Below are 21,757 nucleotides of genomic sequence, written 5' to 3' on the forward strand. Positions count from 1 at the left end.
TTTGAAATCATTCTAGATAATTCCAAACACGATAGATGTGCAACAAAACTATCCATCAAACATCAAAAGTCACGAGGTGTTTGCAGGAAGATTCGTTTATTGCTTCTCGAACGTTTGATTTTATCGTTCTCGAACATTCAAACGTGGGCACCTACTAGGCGTTTACAGAAATGATAACCACATCCTGCCGCAGTTTCTAAATTTAAATCTTCGATTTCTGATTTCAACATGGTTGAAGCTTACAATGACCGCGATTTCAAAGCCGCAAGGCGATTTGAGGGATATGCCTGGTTTTCCCAGCCAGTTTCATACATATCATAATCTTTCTCACCGAGAAATATCGACAGCCAATTTAAAGACAACGACCAACGAAGACGAATTTATGATCTTCATAAATAAGTACATCTCCGATCCTGGGTGCGATCCTGCTGATCTATTTGCTCCAAGTGAGAACAAACCGGTATTTGACCAGTGCTTGAGGCATTTGGGTTGTCTCTCTTTTGTTTCCTGGGATTGATTGATGTTTGGCTACCAAATTTCGAGTAGCTCTGGTGTTCTTCAGGAGTATTTTGAGGTGTTCGTTTTACTGTCTTACCCTTTACTGCTTGCAACTTATACGATCATTTTGCCTCACTTTTTACCAGGAGACTTGGGAAGAACATTCAAAGCTTACAGCTTATAATATTTGCTAGTATTGGATCGAGAGATGTATGGATATCATTCTAGACGATTTGGGAATACATCAATTTCGGAAAGGTCAGCACGCACGGTGTGAACCTCTTCATTGTGTGTGCACAGACCACTTCATCACTTCCGTTCCTGTCTGCAATTGAACTTCGCAATGGTGGCAGACAGGACAAACCGGTACCCTTCAACTTTTGCAATCTGATGCAGAACGGGGTCGTTTCTATAAGTGGGAGATAGAACCCCATAATCTTAAAGCACACGGAGATTTCGCGTACCATATCTACATGCTGTCTAGTGAATGGCACATTGCGGGCCAGATGAGTGCCAAAATACAAAGGTGGCCCAATATTCAGGGGTGAGAAGAAATTTTTAAGCCAAATTGGTAGTAGGTTGGAGCTCATCAACTACTTTGGTAATAACAATGCTTGTAAGCATATCAGATGCGAGCCGATTTTATGATTTTGTGCTGATTCAATGTGCCAATACAGGTACCAGATTAGTGCCATCCATATTCTCCAAAAACATGGTGAACATTAGATCTATCCATTCCATCGGGTACCCCGAGTCCAGAAGGGTCCAGTCCTACAACATCGTGAGAAAGGCCTTCGTGAAGATGCTTCTTGGCTTTGCTGAATTCGTCTAGTATAATGGCGCCACAAACGTTCAATAGTTTGAACAGCGAGGTTGTATGATTAGACGTGATATATAGTTGGCTTGCTGCACATAAAATATTTTCTCCTCGTTTCTCGCGTCGTGTCTACACTCTTTGACAATCGTTAAAATGAAGTCGTTTTTTTGTTTCTCAGTCATTCTTTTGGCGCGTTCTGTTGTATCGGAAAACACTCCTTTTTGTGCTCCAGCTCAGGTAAAATATTGTGTATTGGTATGTTAAGGGGTATTGATATTGATATAATGTAGCTGATTGTAGAACAGGACGATTGTCTTCAACCATTAATCAATCAGAACACCTCAGGACCTCAGTTTTGTGGCAGATACTTAGAGAATGACAGCATCAGTATTCCCGGTTATATTCCAGCTGCGATTCCAGCATCTCGTATCTCATCTGCATGTTCTTGTTTAATTCAGGCCCAGCCTACAGCAAAGCTCACCAGACAGTCGTCATATGCTCTAGGCTCTATTGACTTTTCAGTCTCTACCAAAGCATCCCCTTCTCTCAAAACTTCTGTTCCAACCATTTCCTCCGCAATAGTGTCCGTAGTTCCTACATCTTTGCAGGCCATCCCGGGGTCCGGAAACGAGTTCACTAGCTCGATCATATACTCTCTCTCCACTTATACTACTCAGTTAAGTGAACTATTGGTAACAAAGACCCAATCTGTGGTCGATTCTACCCGCAGTTTACCCTGTCACCCATGACATTACACAAAGCCCAAGTCCCAAATCAACGGCACCAGTTGAATATACCACATCGATAGTGTACACCTTATCTAGTTACACAAATCCAAGTGGTGAAGTTATTACGAAAACAATCGTAGATTATACAACAGTCTGTCCTGTCACCGCTAAAGTTACCTCAACCTTCCGAGCACTGGGAGAGCTGGCTGGTGAAAGCACAGCTGCATATGAGACATCGACAATTTATAGAATTTCGGCATACACGAGCCTTGGGCAGACAATTACAAAAACTTTAGTAGATTATTCAACCGTCCGTTCTATCACAAAAGAATTGTCCCCAAGTCCAACTCCCAAGTCGACGGTTGAGTATACAACATCAACTGTATATTCTTTCTCTACTAGAACATACACATCTAGTGAAAAGACTTTCACAGTGACAGATACCGTCGTTGATTACACGACAGTTTGCCCTATCACAGAAAAGTCTTCCCCAACTCCAGAACCAACTGTTCAATATAAAACCTCAACAGTCTATTCTCTCTCAACCAGCACGTATAGTACTAGCGGAAAAGTTGTTACTGTGACCAATACTGTGGTTGATTATACAACTGTTTGCCCTGTCACCCAGTCAGCATCTTCAACCCAGGGTGCATCATCGCTCACTACGTTCCCTTCCGTTTCATCCACTGGAAGTGTAATTTCGACTTCAGCTTCCGACAGTTCGATTGTTCCCTCATCCTTGTCTGTTTCAGCATCGGCTTCCAGCCGCTCAATCGCAGTCAAGTCAACAAAAACAAGATCACGCCACTCCCGAACAAAGTGCACAAAGGCTTCCCACTCTGCACAAAGCTATCTATTCGGGAATTCCACATCTTTATACCGACCCACTGGAACCGGAAGCTCAAGCCCTTCCTCTATATCAGGAACTGGATACTCATCATCGGTTAGGTACCCAATGAGTAACTCCACAATATCCGACATTCCTCGAGGAACTGCGTCTTCGACTGCTCACCAAGTGACAGACTCCACCCGATTGCAGTTCCCTTCAGTAACTGTGTACTCAATATCTTCAACAGCTTATTCAATCCCGAATTTCACAAGCTTGCATGTTCCTTCAGGAACAGTGTTTTATGCTCCAATGACTCTCACAACCACGGAGATTCTCCCCACCAGCACTTCTAGTGTAGAGATTAATAGCAGTACTTCAAAATTACCAGGAACAACTGAGATTCCTATCACAAGCGCTCCATCTACAACATCAAGTCTTGCACTCCCTTCTGTAACTGCGTTTTGTAGCACAGACGCGGCGGCTTTAGTATTTGCAGCGGCTGGTACTCCAGTAAGCTCTTATTGCAGTAGTCTACTCTCCATCCAGCCGAGTTACGCAGATGAACAGTACCTCTTCGTCACAAAGACCACTTTAATCACAACTACCACCACCGTCAGCCCAGCAACTGTGACCTTTCTCAAGAGAACGACAAGACCTGACTCATATCCATTTACAGCAACATATGATTTGGCTCAACAATCATCAGCTTGCAGCTGTCTCTCAATTCAACCAACCGTGATCGCCGAGACTGTAACAATAACAGTTCCTGCAACATCCCCCTGGTCGTTGTCTCGACTACAATTCCAGCTTGCACTCCGTCACCTACCCAAGTAGTTGTCAATGGTGATTTTGAAACCGCTACATCTGGCTCTTATCAGACGCCGTGGGTTTTTAGTGATTGGGCCAATGTACAATCTAAGGTCAATTGTGCATTTACTCCATATTCTGGCGATGAGTTTGTGTAAGTTCCCTTCCTCTCTCTTGAGTCTTTACCAAATTGCCAAAAGCGAACCTAATCTCTCGCAGTATCCTCTTTGGTCAACGTTTAAGCACAGCCGTTATATCCCAGCAAATCGATTCCCTCATCCCCGGCCAATCCTACACTCTTATCTATTACATGTCAGTAATGGGACCCGTCGTCTTGCCAACAGCTTCTTGTGTGTTGTCTGCTTCCGTGGGAGGAGTAGTCATCGATACAGCGACTATTACGTACTTGAATGTAGCGAGTTATAGAACTGGCTATTCGCAACGACCGGCAACGGTAGTTCCAATAACTCATTCGGCACAGTTGAAAATTACTTGGCAGTGTAACAGTCAAAGTGCTCCGGCAGTGTATCTTTTGCTGGATAATATTTCGATGGTTGGGGCGGGTCAGAGTTGTGCTGTCTCTGCTTAGTTATTGGAGCGGTCATGGAACCATGGGATAGATAACTTTAATAGATGACATTGCCTTGTCTGTGGCTCGGTTTGGTTCTAATACCCACCAAATCTGGCCGAGCCGTCGCTTATTTCATACTTGAAACATGATCTGTGTACAGTTCTCATGTCTCATAGTCCTGATTCCATGTCAAATTCTATAAACATCCTGTCCATTGCATAGCTCAGTCTATTCTAACTTCTCGCTAGTATCTATAACAATGGTAAAGTCTCCGATGACTCGAGTTTGAATCATGCCTAGAAATTAGATAAATTTCCCTCATGGTTTCACAATATAAATTTCCATCCACAAGTGAGACGTTGAATAGAAATCACTACTCAATTACAAGTCATAGACGCGCTTGTACAATCGATTCATGATATGGATGTCGAAGTTGATAGACCCATCGACTGTTGTGTCTCATCCACATTCCCGTCCTTTTAAGTTCTAAGAAATCCCAGATTGTTCCTCAAAGACATTCATCCCTGTAATTGGCGTATCAACTATGGCTTTCCTGATCGTCTACTGGCATCATCTAAATAGTGACTGCTGTGCTATACACCAATAATACGGAATATATGGACAAAAATTCCGGTCTGACTATCAAATCCACATAGGCGAATACCAAGCTGGTTCCTTTCCATAACGATGGAGTTATCACATTGCAATCTTGGATGCATGGTTTGGAAATATTTCCTACGACTTGGGATGAATCATCGGCTATTTACTCTCGCTGGATAATATCGCTCAGCTGGGGAGAACGAAGCGGGGAAAACGGATGAACATCCCCGCAAAACGTTTTTGATTCCAGGGAATTGTCTCGGTAGATTTCTCAATTTCGGGCCAATGGAATAATTCTTTGTATTCGTCGTTTTGTTTGAAGACCTCGGCTTGGGCGTGTACGAATGGTATGCCAGCGACTAATTCTGCTGCGGCATAGTTGGATTGCCTAGAATGGTCTCTTAAGAGAACCGACAGCAATATAATTCGGGAGTTTTGGTGGCATTGAGATAATTCCGGCATGTTTTAAGTTCTAAAAACCGTTGTGGCATCTAAGGTTTAGTCCGGATACGTGATGCACATTACCCGTTATAGGCTTGTGCTTTTGAGTTGGAGTCAGGAGCAGATTTTCACCGTGTGACAGGTTACGTTCATTCGTATTCGAAGGGAATGAGAGCTCGTAAATCTCCCTGTTGAGACTGGATTGAATTGCTATGTTATTGGGTGTTGATGGTCGAATCGGCAGTTGTTATATTTGCCGTTCTCGGCACAGCACAGGCCCAAACATAAAAGAAACTACCTAGCTTTGAAGTATGGTTTATACGAACGGAATGAATTCATTTTGTAATTTTGAAGTCTTTAAAGTCTCAATCGAGAATTAATAATAACCTTGGAATCATCTATTATTCTCATTCATGAAGTGTAGTACTAGATTAGTTAAACTTTCCCGCTGTCAAAAGGTGGCTGAGCTAAAATTAGAATACCCGTGGACAACCAGGATCATGATTTGCCTCGGGAATGCTCAGGCTTCTAGAAACATGTGGCGCGATCAACGACAATCTACCAACTTCCCACTTCCTATTCGTACTCTACATCGTCTTCAGAAATATCTGAACACATGACATATATTCAGACAAATTTCCGTTCCAATAAACACTATTCAGGCCTTTCATTTTTGCCTTCATTCGCACATTTCAGGCTAATATCGTGATAGGGCATGTTTCATCGCCATCAAGCCAATGTTGGAATCAAACATGTTATTCATTAATTTGTCGCTCTGGATGATGGGATGGTTACATGAGATCAGGCTCGCTAGGAGTCCCAATACTACCAAACTTCGAATCTTCCGCTGCTTTGCCTTTAATTACATTCATCCCATCGAATCAGCTTGGGGATTTCCCACTTCAGTACAGAACCTTTGTACTTTCCTCAACGGTATGCTCCCAACCACAATATACACATTTCCTACAATCTGGTCTCAACATTTTCCACTCCCCACATGTTACACATCTTCTAGCCAATACATCTCTGTCAACCTTGTCTGCTACAAAGTTGAGATCATCATCGTACCAGCGCAACAATCCCGCCCATCTTCCCTTGTATTTGCCACTAGCCATGGCTCTTTTCAGATGCTCAGCAGAAAGTCTCTTGACTTCATCAATAGTTTTCTGGGATAGCTTAGTATGCGAAGGTCCATCTAGCATTTCAATGGCCAGTTTGCTGAACGCAATATATTCCTCTTTGTTGGAACCCCAATCCCACGTTGTGAGAAACTCATGCACATTTTGCAAATTCAAATTCTTGGCATTTTGAAATTTCTCGTTTCCGGTTCCGCATAAGTACTGCCAGATAGGTCCCATTGGTCCAGTATGTGGGGATCGCATACACATGTAATTGAAGACGTTCATGCGTTGATTGTTGGGAACACGGTCTTTGCAAAAGTCTTCGTACTTTCGGAATAGATCCTTCTTGACGGATGAATCCTTCCCCGAGAGATAGTTCTTCGTCATTTTAGCGGCATAAATACTAGTGCTCATGTTCGCGTTGATGCCAGGGGAGTATAGTGGATTGGTAAAACCAGTTGCATCACCAATGGCCAGCCAATTGTTTCCAGTAACTCGTGGGGCACGGAATGCCAAATTCTTGCGCACAAACCAGGTTGTTCCGGGGCCATAGAGATCCTCGATAAGTTTGTGCTTTTCCATTAGTTGGGTAACTTTTTGGTATCGAGAAACAATCCAATTGAACTTCTGTTCCGCTTCGTTACTTCCGAAGCTGGAAAGATTCTCTGGGTAAACAACATCGGAACGAAGTGCAAATCCAATGCTAACAACCCAACGAAATTTGACCCGGAATCTCGCAACTAGTTCAGGTACTGAAGGATAGGAGTCTGCTGGTGCTTTGGCCGCGTTAAGATCCAACAGATGATTGATCATGGCTGTAAGATTAGGGATAGAGCTACCCTCCCATGAAGGAAGTCTAATGACCCAAGCCCATCTAAAAGACTATATTAGCTTGTGTCGTTCAAATCAATGTCGAAAACTGGAACATACCCTTCAGGCAGACATATATGATTTGTGTTGACACTTTCGTAATGTCTCAACGGGATATCAGATTCATCTCCTAGTTGCTCAAAGTACGCCCAGTACGCATTCGTATTGAACCCATCTACACGCTCAATACGCGCTTCTTTCGAGATGAAGCGATGAAATCGTCCTGTGGCATCAACTACAAGCTTCGCGTCCACAAATTCCTCGACCATCGTCTCAGAGTCTCGTACTCTAAGAGACATTCCATCACTTTCGTCTATCACCGTGGATTTCTTATCAATAATGACCTCTCTTCCATGAAGAACTGTTATTCCAAGGCGTTGCGCATAGAGTGTGAGCATCAGTTCACTTATCTTCCTCTCGACCTGAAGTGTTGGTACGAAATCTGCAGCAGGTCCGTTGGCAACAAATTGTGTGTAATCTTCTGGATTGCCTTCGGTGGAAAAGTAGAAAAATGCCAAGCCATCTTTTGGTCCAAAGAGTCTTGAAAGCATCGGAGTTTGGATCCCGACAGTTTTAAGCCAAAGTCCAAATACTGTTAATGTTGACTCGCCGATTTTGTAGGTTGGGCTGGGTGACTTCTCTAGGATGGTCAGGGATGTAGTATTTCCCTCTGTGATTTAAGTTAGCAAGTGCATGAAAATCAGCGATAGTCCATGAACGATTTCTATTTCTTGAACCCTTTGTCATATTGGCGCGAGGATTTTAGGAAGACAGAATCTCCGCAACTTGTCTATTGGATATGCTGCGCATGAAGATAAGAGATTGTAGATTAAGCTTACTTCCATTCTGGAGCTCCAAACTCCTTGCGTGGATTGTATATCAAAGCATGGATTCCTCCGCCGACAACAATAACGTCAGAAGTTTGCGGTAATTTATTACCACACGAGTTGTATGAATTCAAGTACGCAGTATCTGAAATTTGTTGACTAGTTGTCGCGACAAGACTTGCAAAAAGATCAAAAAGTTTGAGTCCCATCATTCTTTGCAAAACAACATTGCGTGTATCTTGGTTGAGATCCAAGCTTGGATTTACTTTTGTAGCCATAATTCTTGAGATTCGACGACTCAAAATTGATGTTGGGGTAGTGAATAGTCAACAGTATGAGGTTGAATCAATCAGAGAAAGATTCTCTTGTGTTACAAAGCTACTTGCATACAATCGAATATATATGATTTGCCGTTCTATATCCAACGCCAAGCATTGTCATCTACTTTTACATCGCCCGTAAGATAGATCTCGATGATAGACGTCGTACCCCATTATTAGAGCTGTCGTACAAGATTAATGTAAGCTGGAGGCGGGAATCTTTGCCAAGGATGGGAGTTGTACAATCGAACAGTCGACACGGTAACTCATTGATGTCAATAATCTATCACCGCGTATTAGAAACAAGCAAACAATGTCATACTACAGACTCATAATCCAAGAACCACCCCACTTTCCCCTGCTTTAGGCGCTTGTATCATACATCATATTATATACCCTCATCTCAGATAGTCTGTGGGAGTTACGATCTGCTCATACTGTGATCAATGCCTCGGCTCTACATCATAAAATCAGTTGACTATCCGCCTCATTTTTGCCCACTTTATGTCAGTTTATTATGGATCATGGTTAAATTTAGCCTTATCTTTTCTCTTTTAGGTTACAATATATGTTCCCCAGAAGTTTCGGATCCATGGTCTCGGGGCTGTCTCGAAGCATTGACCATTCCATGCCCAGTCCTTTATCACAAAGCTCTTAATAATCCCCCATTCACCTCGTTTGGATCTTGTAAAGGGGCAGGGTAGACGCTTACCAGATAACATCTTGACTTCAATTCCTGTGTTGGAATCAGACCGACTTTACATTCATTTTTTTCGGTGAATGGAAAGTTAATTTATTCCCTAACCCCATTCTCGCCAATTTTGTATATTACTTCATTTAGCGACAGTGCCGTAGGGCGTTTCCCTTGGTAATTTATAAAAATACTTCAATTCATGCTTTCTTGCACCATCTAGCTGCAGATTATGCCATCTTTTTTAATACTATCAAATATGTTGAAATTTATCATACCCCGTCGACAGTTCCATGTCACCCATTTACCCGTTCAATATGCAACAGCCTCGCTCCAGAACCACACTCGTGGCTTTCACAATAAGCAACAGTTTCTGGGAAATTCCAGAAGGTGTTTATCAACCCATACCATTTCTGAATCCAAGCCTCCTCAAACAGATACCCAACCTAAAACCTATCACAATGAAACATCTTCCAACATCGCAAAAGAATATACTCTGGGAACCATGCGGCCGGTAAAGGTCATCAGCATCGGAGCAGGAGTGAGCGGTATCAACATGGCTCGAGCTCTGAAACGACACGGCACCAACATCGAACATGTAGTCTATGACAAAAATCCTGAAGTTGGTGGTACATGGTTTGAAAATTGTTACCCCGGATGTGCATCAGACGATCCTTCCCACAATTATCAATTTTCTCACACACCAAATCCTGGTTGGAGCTCTCTGTTTGCACCAGGGAGCGAAATCCAAGGTTATTTACAAGATGTGTGTAGCAAGCATTATTTGAAAGATCGTATCAGATTGTCGCATAAGATCATCCATGGGCAATGGGATGAGGGATCTGCAGAATGGGTCATGAAGATTGAAAATGAGGTTACTGGTGTAACTTTCGAAGATCGATGTCATTTTTTGCTTAATTCGGGTGGGATGTTTAAGTAAGTTTGGGTTGTTTTTTAAGCATTGCAAACATGGCTAATGGGAAATAGTAATTGGAAGTGGCCAGATATCAAGGGTCTACACTCTTTCCGAGGAGATCTCGTTCATTCTGCAAAGTGGCAAAAGGATGTAGATGTCAAAGATAAGAGAGTAGCTGTCATTGGAAATGGTGCATCTGGTGTTCAGATTGTTCCAGTTTTACAACCAGGTAAGATCGCCCGATGATGAAAGAGAAAATCTTGTAGCTAGCTTCTGACCACTGTATAGAAGTCACAAACCTTTTCCACTTCGTTAGGACAAAGACTTGGATTTCGCCCAACAGCAAATCAGTATCCCATATCATGGAACAGTACGAGCTAGATGCGGCACACAAGTTTTCCGAGGAACAAATCCAGAAATTTCGAGAAGATCCAGTAAAATACACAAAGTTTCTTAAGGCTATTGAATCCTTGTCTAACAAAAGATTCAAGACAGTCTGTGCCCTCCTAAAGTCACCCGTCAACAGATGCTAACCTAGTCCATAGATCCTAAGAGGCAGTCCCGAAGCACTAGAAGCCAAACGCGTCATCTCTCTCTACATGGCGGAAGCCCTCAACTACGACAAGCATCTCATCGAAGCCTTACTTCCCGATTTCCCTGTCGGATGCAGAAGAGTCACACCAGGTGTTGGCTATCTGAAAGCTTTAACACAACCAAATGTCGAAGTCATCACATCCGGTATCGAAGAAATACAACAAAACGGCATCAAGCTTACAAACAGTGAAGTCATAGAGGTTGATGCTATTGTTTGCGCTACGGGTTTCAATTGCTCTTTCGTTCCACGTTTTCCGATTATTGGAGAGAACGGAAACCTACAGGATCTGTGGAGGGATAACCCGAGTCAGGCTTATATGTCATGTATGGTTCCTGGAATGCCAAATTATATCAGTAAGCTCTCCTCGATTCATTCCTCTCTCCCATTAACTAACATATGCCAGCATTTCTCGGTCCCAACGGTCCTCTAGCACACGGTGCCATTCCCATAATAACAGAACAACTCAGTGCTTTCGCTCTAAAATTCATCCAGAAATGTCAACTTCAGTCAATTTCCTCCTTCAGACCTCAACCCGCAGCAGTAAAAGACTACGCAGAACATATAGCGCAATTCATGCCCCGAACGGTATGGACAGATAAGGGAGTAAGAAGTTGGTATCGCAATGGAAAAAGTGAAGGACCGGTTTTGGCGCTGCATCCGGGAAGTCAAGCGCATTTTTTTCATATGTTGGAGGCGCCTCGCTGGGAAGATTTTGAATGGAGGAGAAAGAACAATGAAAGGGACAACAGGTTTCAATATCTGGGAAATGGATTTTCCGTGAAGGAAAGTGAGATAGGAGGCGATGATACGTGGTATTGGGGAGAAGCGGATAAAATGTGAAATTTAAATTAATGATAGGTGATAATATGAGGAATGGGGTGTGGTATAACTATTTGAATTGCGAAAGAAACAGAATATTCTGGATTTGTTCGAGAATAGCTGGCTGTTTGGAACACATGGAAGGATTTCTGGAGCCAATAAAGCAAATGGGATGTCTTAAAACTGAGATGAATGCGAATGAGATAACGTATCTGTAATTTGAAAGTATCTTAATTCATTCTTAGATCATTAATTACGCAATGTACTTACTTTAATCGTATCTTCATTTTGGTCTACCTCGCTGCTATTGTCATGTCAGAATCTCACTGTGTTTCTTATACACTCTGAAGCGAAGTGTATGTACTGCTTTTCAGTCCCCTGATTTCGCTTTTACCCACTAGTCATCAATACCAAGCATCGGCTCGTTATTTTAAAGCCTGATGTTCACTTGTACAGCTTGAGCTCAAATAGTGCATTCGCATCTAAGAGTTTGAAAATATAGCAACGAAGAGCTGAATTCTGATGTTCTAAATTTATGTTGAATTTTTGAATGTTAATCATAAAGAAACCACGTACAGAGAATCGGAGCCTCCAGTCTTATGGTAGCAAAGCTTCCAGGGAATGGAACTCTCTAGCCGTCACCATGACCACTTTCGAGATTGGTTCTTTGGCATCTCAAGTCTCCTCCAAAATCGTCCAAAAATTCTGATGAACTATCGTCTGAAGTGACAAGTTTGGTGTATGCATCCCTTCTTACTGCACTCGAAAGTCAAAAATTCACTCGAGCACGCCTCTGACTTCAGTTCCTGTCAAAGCCCATTCAAATCGGCCGAACCATTTACTGAAAGTGAATGAAGCAAGAGAATACATAGTACGGCATATTCACGGCATTTGCCTACGGCCATTCGCCGCCGATGTATAGTCTGTTTTCGAATCACGATAAGGATACAGCTGCAATATGGGTATAAAGCGCACGACTTTTGCGACTGAATTTCCTCAAATCTTTCGACGACACAACGAGCAACATAAAAAGAGCAAGGGCGCGTGAAATTACGACAGGCATATTATCATAAAATATATCAACCTTTGGTTGATTTGAGAAGATACTTGAGTTTGTTAGTCGCAGATCTTTGGAACTATACTGATAAGTACCGCGACTTACTGTCTCGATTGTTCGATATCCTCAGCCAGATCAAATACTTCGAAGACAACGCTTCCCTATATAACTTTATTTCGTTTTATACTGGTCAACCAACAACCAATAGTGTTACTACACAATGGCTGGTAAACCACTTTCCAGATTGGGAGGAAAGAGGGATGTAACAACAGCAATACTGACATTTCTGCTAGCACGTTTTGCGAAAATCCATCGTTCGGCGGAGGAGCGATTCAACGCGCTGAAAAGTGAAGGACACACACTTGAAGCCTTGGAATTTCGATTTCAGAAAGAATTGCAACTTCATACGAACCTTCGTACCAATGCCGCACAAATCAGCAAAGCTATTTTGAACCTTGTCCAACAGGCTCGAGCGACCGAATTCCATAGAGCTGATGAGTTACCCACATGGGAGAACTTACAATTGTCTCCACCAAAGATTCGATCTACGAGAGCTCGGGCATCTCTATCTACCACTATAAAGCCTAAACTGATCGTCAAATTGAAGGTCAAGAATGGTTGCTTCGAGCCGACAGTGGTACAATTTCCTTCCACCAACGCCTCTTCGCACACGCCAACAGGATACCTAAAGTGGCAAATGCAAAAATCAGGATCGCCAGTGTCAGCTGAAATACCTACAGTTGTCTGTCCCGAGACTTTGGAATATAAGGGTGATAATTTAGATCGAAATCAGCTGTATTATAATGCGCTTGCGCGTGAGGCGGGTACCAAGAAAATCATCGAGACACGAATCCACGATGCATTGAAGTACGGCGCAGATATAGAGGACGCAACTAGAAGAGCACATTCATATGCGGAGTCTCAAATTTGCACATTGATTGCAAACTACGAATCCCGAGAAGAAGAAGAAGAAGAATCGGAAGAGGAATGAGCGACTAGCGGGGGTGTTCGTTGTTGTGCTTAGTACCTTCTAAGTGGCAGTCTGGGACTGACATAGATGGTTGGATATCAAGATGCAGTTCTTGTTGCTTTGGCGGTATCTGAATACTTTTGTCTGAAACTGGTGTTTTTAATTTTGATATACCAGATTTGATACCCGTCCTATCATCGAAGGGTGTGGTGGTTTGGGAGGATTTTCAACCGGGAATTGATTCTAGCATTACATCATCGTTATAGAACCCTTGTAATGAAAGATGACATAGAAAGCTCCTGTGCTACTTCGAAGTGCACTTTAGATGACAAGAGTTGAGTGATTTTCCTCAACTAAGATTCGATCAATGATACACAGGTATGGATCACCAGAATCTCGTATGACATTTTCGTTTCAAGTTCGAAAATGCCTCAAGTCGTTGTGTATTGTATGACTAGTGAAACCGTTCTTCTCCTTCCGACATTTAAACGTCATTTGTGCTTCCACCCAGTGTAAACTATGCTGCGTTTCAACTTTTGAGGTCACAGAATTCCGTTGATGTATAACAGAAGACTGATTGCAGGGTTGAATGGCCTTTTGTCTTTCATATTCCAAGATTCAAGTTGAATATCTGAGTAAAATAACTTGTGTGTTGTATCAATACAAGCTGGGAACTCGAAGAATTGAGTGGCGATGGCTATGTTAACAAAGGACTGTATTCATGATCTGATCTGTAGCAGCTTCCACATCTTGTTTGGACTTTTGTGAAATGAAAACCTTAGATATAAAGTTAGTTTTCGTAGATGACAGCCGCATAGTCTTCAAAGAAAGATTTCGCGAATACAATTCCGGACTACTCGTCAAAAATAACCCTGAGATATGGCAGTTCCAGACGAACCTGCTGTTCAAAGACGAAGATAAGGTAGTCAACCACTCTTAACTTTTAGCCTTGGTGTTTCGGGTGCCACAACTGTTACGAGTTGACCATTAAAATTTGAACAAACGACATATTACACGTGATCTGTTTGTTATTGGACTTTAGCACCGGGTAGTCTCCTGGGATGTGTTAAGGTCCTCAATCAGAGATATTGGGGAATATGCAAGAATAAATCAAGGTCTGTATGTACCTCTTCAGGCGCGAGAAAGCTGCTGCCAATTTTGATGATTCGTAAAGAGTGCTAAAATTTCCAGCGCGAATGATTGGAATAAAGAATTGAACGTCCAAGATTCATGGTTCCATGTCGATGATTGTCATCCAGAGATCTTGTGATACTGAACGAAATAGATCGTCGAAAATTGGCAAAAGCTCAATGCGAAGTGGTATTGGCACCAAACCCATGCGTTCAGTGCGGTCTAGAGAGATACAGGCTGTGAATGTCAATGGGATGGTGGATATGCTGAGGAATTCTATTGAAATTAGCTTCGACGAATGGTTTGAGAGGATTCATCGTAAGATTCTCAAATAAATAAAGCTCATGATTCACATATTGTAACCCTTCCCATCATGCTCTTACCGGAAGGGTGGTGGGGCTCATGGTCTTAGTGAATGTGATCGAGGGGTGAGATCTAAAGCACCTCGAGGGTCTCAAGCTTTAATACCATACAAAACCAATAAATCAATACAGAATTTGTCCAGACTATATCTTCTCGAGATATGTGACGATAAATCCGTGTTGCGTCGTGTTGAGAAATGAAGTGAAGTTTGGGTTTGAGCATTGACCGAGCTGGTCTCCGTTGCTTACTAATCCTCATCATGCGCTAAAAATTAGGCTCTCCACGATTCAATCAGGTATGCTCGCGAAACCCTACAGGGCTGAAAGGAACGCGTAGACATTTTGTTTGACGGACCTTGGATCACACTTCAAAACGGCGAGTTTCTATCCTATTGGTCATAAATCAATTCAGTCGTAGCTCATTTTCACCACTTCTACCTTGCAAGAATCGTTGGCCTCCGTATGGGGCAGTGATTTTTGGGCCCGACCCAGGCTCGTCCAACAACAGACCACATCTGCATTTTCACCAACAATCCTACACGCTTAGGCGTTTATGTTTTTTGCTTTCAATAATTAGCTGTATATAATTGACTTCACTTCGCCCCACCATCAAAAAGACCATCTAAGACCAATAATGAAATCCTCACGGCCTACGAAGGCGTGATATGGTTGAGAACGACCTAGCTAATGACCTTGCCTTGATCGTCAATGTGAAAACTGCGGCCTGTCCCAACAAGACCTAAATCAACGTCATGTGTTGGGATAAGACACTACATTTTCTCCATCTTGTCCGTTGCTTGGCTTTTCACTTTTGTTTAGTTGCTACAACCAACGCAAGCTATAGGAAAGAAACGAGTGCAAAATGGAGCGATCATACCGAGTAGGTTCCCTGTTATCCTTACTACAAGATGTGCTAATAATGATTAGAACGCTATTACACTACTTGAGAGCAGGAAAGACCGTGTCAAGCCTAATAGACGTAGCAGAGCCTCTCAGTTACTCAGGAGAACAGGTTGTGGCAGTAGTGACGGAGAAGATTCTTCCGTTGAGCCAAAGAATAACAGACTCAGTACATTAGGAAGTAATCCAACCAAGCCCAGCAATGATGGTATTAATGAGTGGCTTGAAGCACTTGGATATACTGTGAGTAGTCTCTTTCGATGCTGGGGATCATTTCTAACTATTCCCTACAGCACAGACAATTCAACGTAATTCACATTGCGGGAACGAAAGGCAAAGCCTCCACTTGCATGTTCGTAAAATCTTTCCTCTCATCTTACGCTTCTAGAACAGGTGTATTAAGGAAGATTGGTCTGTACACCAATCCCTACTCTCCTAACATCCGTGAGCCAATCAAGATCAACGCAAAGCCAGTATCAGAAGATAAATTTGCTAGATATTTCTTCCAGGTATGGGAGATACTTTCTAGCAAATTTGCTGAGACAATGATGCCGGACTTCATGCAATTGAGGTTGTTGGTCGCTATCTATACATTCATGGGTGAAGATGTTGATGTGGTGATTATGGAAACTCATTGTGGAGGTGAAACGGACGCTACCAATTTTGTCAAGCCAACAGCTGTGGGCATCGCACAGATCAACGCAGATCACATCGAGGAAGGTGGCCCTTCTTCTGAAGACTTAGCTTGGCATGCAGGAGGCATTATGAAAATTGATGCCCCTGCATTTTCTATTCCTCAAGGATCTGAGATAGGAAAAGTTCTCGAGACACGTGCTAATGAAAAGGGCGCTGCGCTGAACTTTGTAACTGAAGATCATCGTCTTCCAATCACCGCCCATGCACTCAAAACCGACATCAAAAGATCCGAATGCTCCCTTGCCCTCGCTCTCATAGATGCATATCTCCTGTCCCTCCTTAGTGAAAAATATCCACCCCTCTCTTCTGAAGACATCTCAATCGGACTCGATCGATTCTTCTGGCCCGGCCGATTTCAAAGATTAGAAGTAGGACAAAATTCCTGGTTTCTCGATGGCGCGCATCATTTCCAAACAATCCCCAAAGCTGCAGAATGGTTTGCAATGAGTGTTTGCGAAGAAGCGACTCTTTCCCCTTTCTCATATGCAATAAGAAGATTGAAACAAACAGTTTTTAATTGTGAGGAAAAGGGGAATCCAAAGGTCGTTGTTTTTGGACATCGGGCAAGAGGAGATGGCGAGAAAGTGGTGGAGAGTCTTGCAAAGGCGTTGGACAAGCATAGGTGTAAAGTTAAACATGTCATTTTTACAACTGATTGGGATGATAGTAAGTACCCCTCTCCATCATTTTCTATCCCCCCTTTCTTCACAACTTCTCTCACATACAATTAATCAATACTAACACACTCTACCCCAGCCTCAAAAATCACAGACTCAGACATCTCCGCCATGCGTTCCTACGCCCAAACATGGCAAAAACTGTCTCCAAACTCCAGTATTCTCCTCGAACCAAACAATGCAGCTGCAATCGACTTGGCCACAAAAATCGGCTATCAAAATCATGCTATGGAATGTTTGGTTACGGGAAGTTTGTACTTGACAGGAAGTGCATTGAGACATTTAGATCCTACCGCGGAGAAGGTATAAGAGAAAAGAATGAATAATGGAACTCGAGATTGATAATCCTAGGGTCTGCATTGGTGAGCTAGATAGGAGTAATGGTAATTTTTTAGGCGATGAATTTGAACTATATATCTATGATTGATTCTATATATGAGATGTCAAGTTTTGTGATCATGACCACTATCTCTGGAATCTTCTACCCACACTTTTACCAGAGACTCAACATCGAAATTTAAACTAACAACTATGAGCGAAGAGACATGAGCTTCTATCATCTCACAAACGCAATTTTTGACCATTTCACCAAGTAAGAGAACACCAAAAGTTTGGCACAAACTTTGAAAATATATCCAAGGTATCTCAAAAAGAAAATTCAGGATATCCAAGTATACTTTCAGTCTCACTTCACCCCCTCTAATAACCAATACCACGATACACATAGATTCCAGACAGACATCCCCTAAAAGATGTGCACAAGATGGAGGCATAACCTCTGAGTAATATTACGAGCCACTTAACATCAGTGTATAGCTAAATTTACACCCATAGTTTCATCTACCAAACTCCCCTCTCGCCCCTCCTATCCCTCATATTCCCCATCTTCGTCTCCATCACCCAAAACCCATCCGTTATCCCATAAGCCAGCGCCACCTTATTCTTCTCACTAATCCTCTTTCCAATAAGAAGCCTTTTCAAGGTTACTAGTACCCCCGTTCCGCATCAGCTTCATAGCCATTTTCTTTCCCCTCCGGTGGCTTAACACCCGTCTTTCTCTTGACAAGCTTTGGTTTGGGTGTCTCAGCTTTTGATTTTTTTGATTTTGTTGAACCGGATGGTGCTAATGTTGATGTTGGCTCGTTTTCTGTTTTCGGGGATTCTCTTATAGGCAACACCTGGTGCACCTTCGGAGCAGGAGCTCCAGATTTATTAGATGAGGACTTTGGTTGCGGTGCCATTTTGAATGTAAATCGGTGCGATTGATATGATACCTTTGAATACTCTACTCTTTATTTAACCAACTCCAACTTTTTACGTAAATGCAAATGAGATATTAATCGTTGAATGTGATTTGTGATGTGTGATGTGATGGATGTAGGATGAGATACCAATGATCGATAATTCCCTTTCTTTTATATATTTTGTAAATCATCCACAAAATTAGTTTCTAACATCAAGTTTCCGTCGTTTGAAGACATTTATGTCGGTACCTAGTAATTCTGGAGACCTTTTTTTTGGAAGACCTGGTCACGTCGGGACGGGCTGGTCTACCAAATTTTCGGTAACAGTGGGCATAAATAGTGAAAAGTCTGCACATACTATGGAATCGGTCTGGAAATTACTCTCTTGACATCAAAATTCAAGAACTCTACGTGAACCAGTGCTGATTCACATGGACAGTACATGAATTCGTTAGTGTTGATGGGATCATGGTTATACATTCTACCATCGACCACAGATCGATTTCGTGAAAGCGTATTTACTAGGTCATCATAAAGGTTCTGTTTTATTAATGTTTTGATGAAACTTACAAAGTTCTGCTACAGGCAAATCAATTTTCCCACCAACTCAATGAGAGAGGCATGACCCTCTCAATCAATTTGCCTCCTCGACTCTCTTTTGACTCTCCCCTTTTTCTCCCTTCTTTTTTCTTTCTTCGTCTGCCTTTTTGCGTCTACCTTTCCATTCCACAATTCTTTTCTTCCATTACTCAACGGTATCTCCTCCTTCCACCTCTTGTTCTTGAAGTTCCACTTAATCCGAAAAGTTTTCTTTTTCGTCTTGATCTTGACCTTTCGTAAGTTACTTGAAAATTTAATGTCAAGTGTAGAGAAAAGCTTACGAATACCCTGTTCCGTCTCTGTCAAATCTGGACTAATACCAACCTTGACTGCATCCGCTGCTTTTCCTATGCCAATCGATGCTATCGTCTCATGTGTGTAGATCTTGAGGCCTACAACGCATGATGCATTCCAAGCATCTTTGGCCATATCTGCTTCGTCATTGAGAGAGGGAAGAGCGGGCGCTGGGAGCGAAGTTGGAGGTGGTGTAAGTACTGAAGGCGTGGTAAGAGTAATTGGCGTAGCGAGAGATATTCTCTTATTCTTCTTCGGAAAGTCATTCATAATCACACCTTTAGCATAGGCCATATCATGCTTTAAACCAATTTGGATTAGTTTATCCCTTCTAGCAAGCCAATTATCTTTGACAATATCTTCAACCCGCGGAAGTGTATCATCACGATACCCGGTTATTTTAAGATAAACTTCGTAAGTACCCGCTTCGAGGAACACTTCAGTGGCAGCGGAACGATCACCACTAGAGTAGCCGCGAGCAATCTGACATTTCTGGCCTGGTTTATGGAGCTGAAAAGAGAGGTAGTAAGTATATTGACCCGTAAGACCACCGAAGTAACGAGTGTCAAGTTGTGAGAGAACTATCACTGTTGTGGTTGGGACTGGAATTGTAAAGTGAAATGAAATTTCATTGTAACTGCAGAGTCAGCACGATAACACGTATATAAGCTCCAAGAAAATATAGGGTACAACAATTGGATCACTCACTCATCCGACCAAGATACGTTAACAGTAGTCCAATGTTGGGCAACATGCCAATTGAACCAATCACAATGGAATATTCTCGTCCTCCAGATCTCATCATATCGATCGAGAAAATCTTCATAAGGCATCCAGAAGATACCTTCATTGCCAAACTTATGATTAAGAGCATGAAGTGCTTCTGGGGTCCATTCTTTAGACCCATCCGACCACGGGCCATTCCATTCAGTCTCACCCCAGGGATTCTTCACGAGGCAAAGACGATTTCCTTGGTACTCAACTGCTCTAAGAACAGAGTAAGCATGATCATCTTCGATACCTTGCCTTCCTAGTTGATATGGATCAGGGTGGTCGTAATCCCTTGTACCAGTATTGAATATAAAATCTTTGCCGACTTTCAAAAGACCTTCAGTCCAGAATGAATCTTTATTAAGTATGTTAGCGGTAAGAAACTGGGCAGCAATACCACCGGTAAGATCCTCGACACCCTCACTATTAATTGATCAGTGTCATGTTTACAGAATGAGTGCAGTAAAGTAGTGCTCACCCAGGCCAGCCCCCACTGATTGATTCATAATCGCCATGAATTTTGGCAAATGCCTTCTCAATAAGTGGCACCCAGGTTTCGTTTGGATCAGCACAAGAACCAAAAAATAATGCATCCGAGCCGGTTTGGAAAGTCTTCTTATAGTCCTCACGAGAAGCTTCCGGGTCAATTCTTCCATGAGAACGATCCCACACCAATCTTCTATCATCATTGCAATCATCGTAATCGGGATTTGTAAGGTAAAGCTTATCATCGACGATTTCTGACACCCATTCTCCATCACGATAGAACACAAATCCATACACTCCAATTTCTTCGTTTCGTGCTTTTTCCGGGCAAAGTTTGTTGATGAGTCGCGGAAATGCTTCGTCTACAGTTAGACATGCAAGAGACGATATGAACCAACAATCTCCTTCTGATCCTTGTCGTATATCTTGTACATGGGCTTCATGACCAGTGAAGAATTTTGGGGCATCGAAGATCGCACTTATTCTCTTTGCACAAGCTGGCTCTCGCACTTGAGGCGCGGTAAGATTGAAGGTTTCTGCTCGTGTAATGACTGTCCTCGCAGCCATGGGTTTCTTCGAAGATCTTAATCTTGTATGTTCTCCTTCACTCATTGTGTCTTGTTCTGTAAGTGTGAGAGATCTGAGGCAATACTCCATATCATCGAGGTTGAATTCGTTGTCACTGTATTTGGTGTTATTCCGTTGGCATTCTGCTACGATGGCAGCAACCTTGGCTTCGCATTGTTTGACAGCTAAATCGTATGAGACATTGACACTACATCCAGAGACTATACTGCTTGGTTTATTTTCACCGAGCAGACGTTCGTATACATGTTTAGGAAGAACATTGGGTGCTGAAAGTGGCCAATTAGTAAGATTTTAATGATTTCTAAATTGGACAATGGTAAGCTCACGTCGGGGGATTGCTTCTTCAGATGAGAGTTTAGTATCCCAAAAGATATCGAGAGCCTTCTGAGTGGATGAGGTTGAAGTTGCAACTGTCATGATTTTTCTGATTTTTTTCTGTGGGAGGATGATGATGTATGATTAGGTTGGGTTTGAGTGATTTTGTAAAAGATGTGTAACAATGATTTCACTATCCAGTATATATAGGGTGTC

At 42.4% G+C, this 21,757-nt stretch overlaps 7 protein-coding genes across 7 annotated transcripts; 5 read left to right on the forward strand and 2 right to left on the reverse strand.

Moving 5' to 3' along the window:
* Nucleotides 1-35: 35 nt before the first annotated feature.
* EAE97_003853 (uncharacterized protein) lies at nucleotides 36-517 on the forward strand (the record flags this gene model as incomplete). The annotated part of the gene is made up of 2 exons (XM_038874365.1): nucleotides 36-143; nucleotides 194-517. 2 exons carry the CDS (start codon nucleotides 36-38, stop codon nucleotides 515-517), a joined length of 432 nt encoding a protein of 143 aa, XP_038734974.1.
* Nucleotides 518-1,468: 951 nt separating this feature from the next.
* On the forward strand, nucleotides 1,469-4,427 carry EAE97_003854 (uncharacterized protein; the record flags this gene model as incomplete). Its single annotated transcript, XM_038874366.1, has 4 exons — nucleotides 1,469-1,570; nucleotides 1,621-1,996; nucleotides 2,046-3,833; nucleotides 3,899-4,427. 3 exons carry the CDS (start codon nucleotides 1,469-1,471, stop codon nucleotides 3,704-3,706), a joined length of 2,139 nt encoding a protein of 712 aa, XP_038734975.1. The 3' UTR covers nucleotides 3,707-3,833; nucleotides 3,899-4,427.
* Nucleotides 4,428-6,193: 1,766 nt separating this feature from the next.
* Nucleotides 6,194-8,387, reverse strand: EAE97_003855 (uncharacterized protein; the record flags this gene model as incomplete). Its single annotated transcript, XM_038874367.1, has 3 exons — nucleotides 6,194-7,286; nucleotides 7,343-7,909; nucleotides 8,122-8,387. 3 exons carry the CDS (start codon nucleotides 8,385-8,387, stop codon nucleotides 6,194-6,196), a joined length of 1,926 nt encoding a protein of 641 aa, XP_038734976.1.
* A 992-nt stretch (nucleotides 8,388-9,379) lies between these two features.
* On the forward strand, nucleotides 9,380-11,551 carry EAE97_003856 (uncharacterized protein; the record flags this gene model as incomplete). The annotated part of the gene is made up of 5 exons (XM_038874368.1): nucleotides 9,380-10,056; nucleotides 10,108-10,265; nucleotides 10,325-10,530; nucleotides 10,582-10,984; nucleotides 11,035-11,551. The coding sequence occupies 5 exons, from the start codon at nucleotides 9,380-9,382 to the stop codon at nucleotides 11,469-11,471; spliced, it is 1,881 nt and encodes a 626-aa protein (XP_038734977.1). The 3' UTR covers nucleotides 11,472-11,551.
* A 1,176-nt stretch (nucleotides 11,552-12,727) lies between these two features.
* Nucleotides 12,728-13,498, forward strand: EAE97_003857 (uncharacterized protein; the record flags this gene model as incomplete). Its single annotated transcript, XM_038874369.1, has 1 exon — nucleotides 12,728-13,498. One exon carries the CDS (start codon nucleotides 12,728-12,730, stop codon nucleotides 13,496-13,498), a length of 771 nt encoding a protein of 256 aa, XP_038734978.1.
* Nucleotides 13,499-15,832: 2,334 nt separating this feature from the next.
* On the forward strand, nucleotides 15,833-17,552 carry EAE97_003858 (uncharacterized protein; the record flags this gene model as incomplete). The annotated part of the gene is made up of 4 exons (XM_038874370.1): nucleotides 15,833-15,850; nucleotides 15,898-16,113; nucleotides 16,164-17,232; nucleotides 17,323-17,552. The coding sequence occupies 4 exons, from the start codon at nucleotides 15,833-15,835 to the stop codon at nucleotides 17,550-17,552; spliced, it is 1,533 nt and encodes a 510-aa protein (XP_038734979.1).
* A 1,565-nt stretch (nucleotides 17,553-19,117) lies between these two features.
* On the reverse strand, nucleotides 19,118-21,643 carry EAE97_003859 (uncharacterized protein; the record flags this gene model as incomplete). Its single annotated transcript, XM_038874371.1, has 4 exons — nucleotides 19,118-20,018; nucleotides 20,090-20,575; nucleotides 20,631-21,492; nucleotides 21,553-21,643. 4 exons carry the CDS (start codon nucleotides 21,641-21,643, stop codon nucleotides 19,118-19,120), a joined length of 2,340 nt encoding a protein of 779 aa, XP_038734980.1.
* Nucleotides 21,644-21,757: the final 114 nt, after the last annotated feature.

Source organism: Botrytis byssoidea, assembly GCF_014898295.1.
Source record: "Botrytis byssoidea strain MUCL 94 chromosome Unknown BBYS_006, whole genome shotgun sequence".
Classification (NCBI taxonomy): domain Eukaryota; kingdom Fungi; phylum Ascomycota; class Leotiomycetes; order Helotiales; family Sclerotiniaceae; genus Botrytis; species Botrytis byssoidea.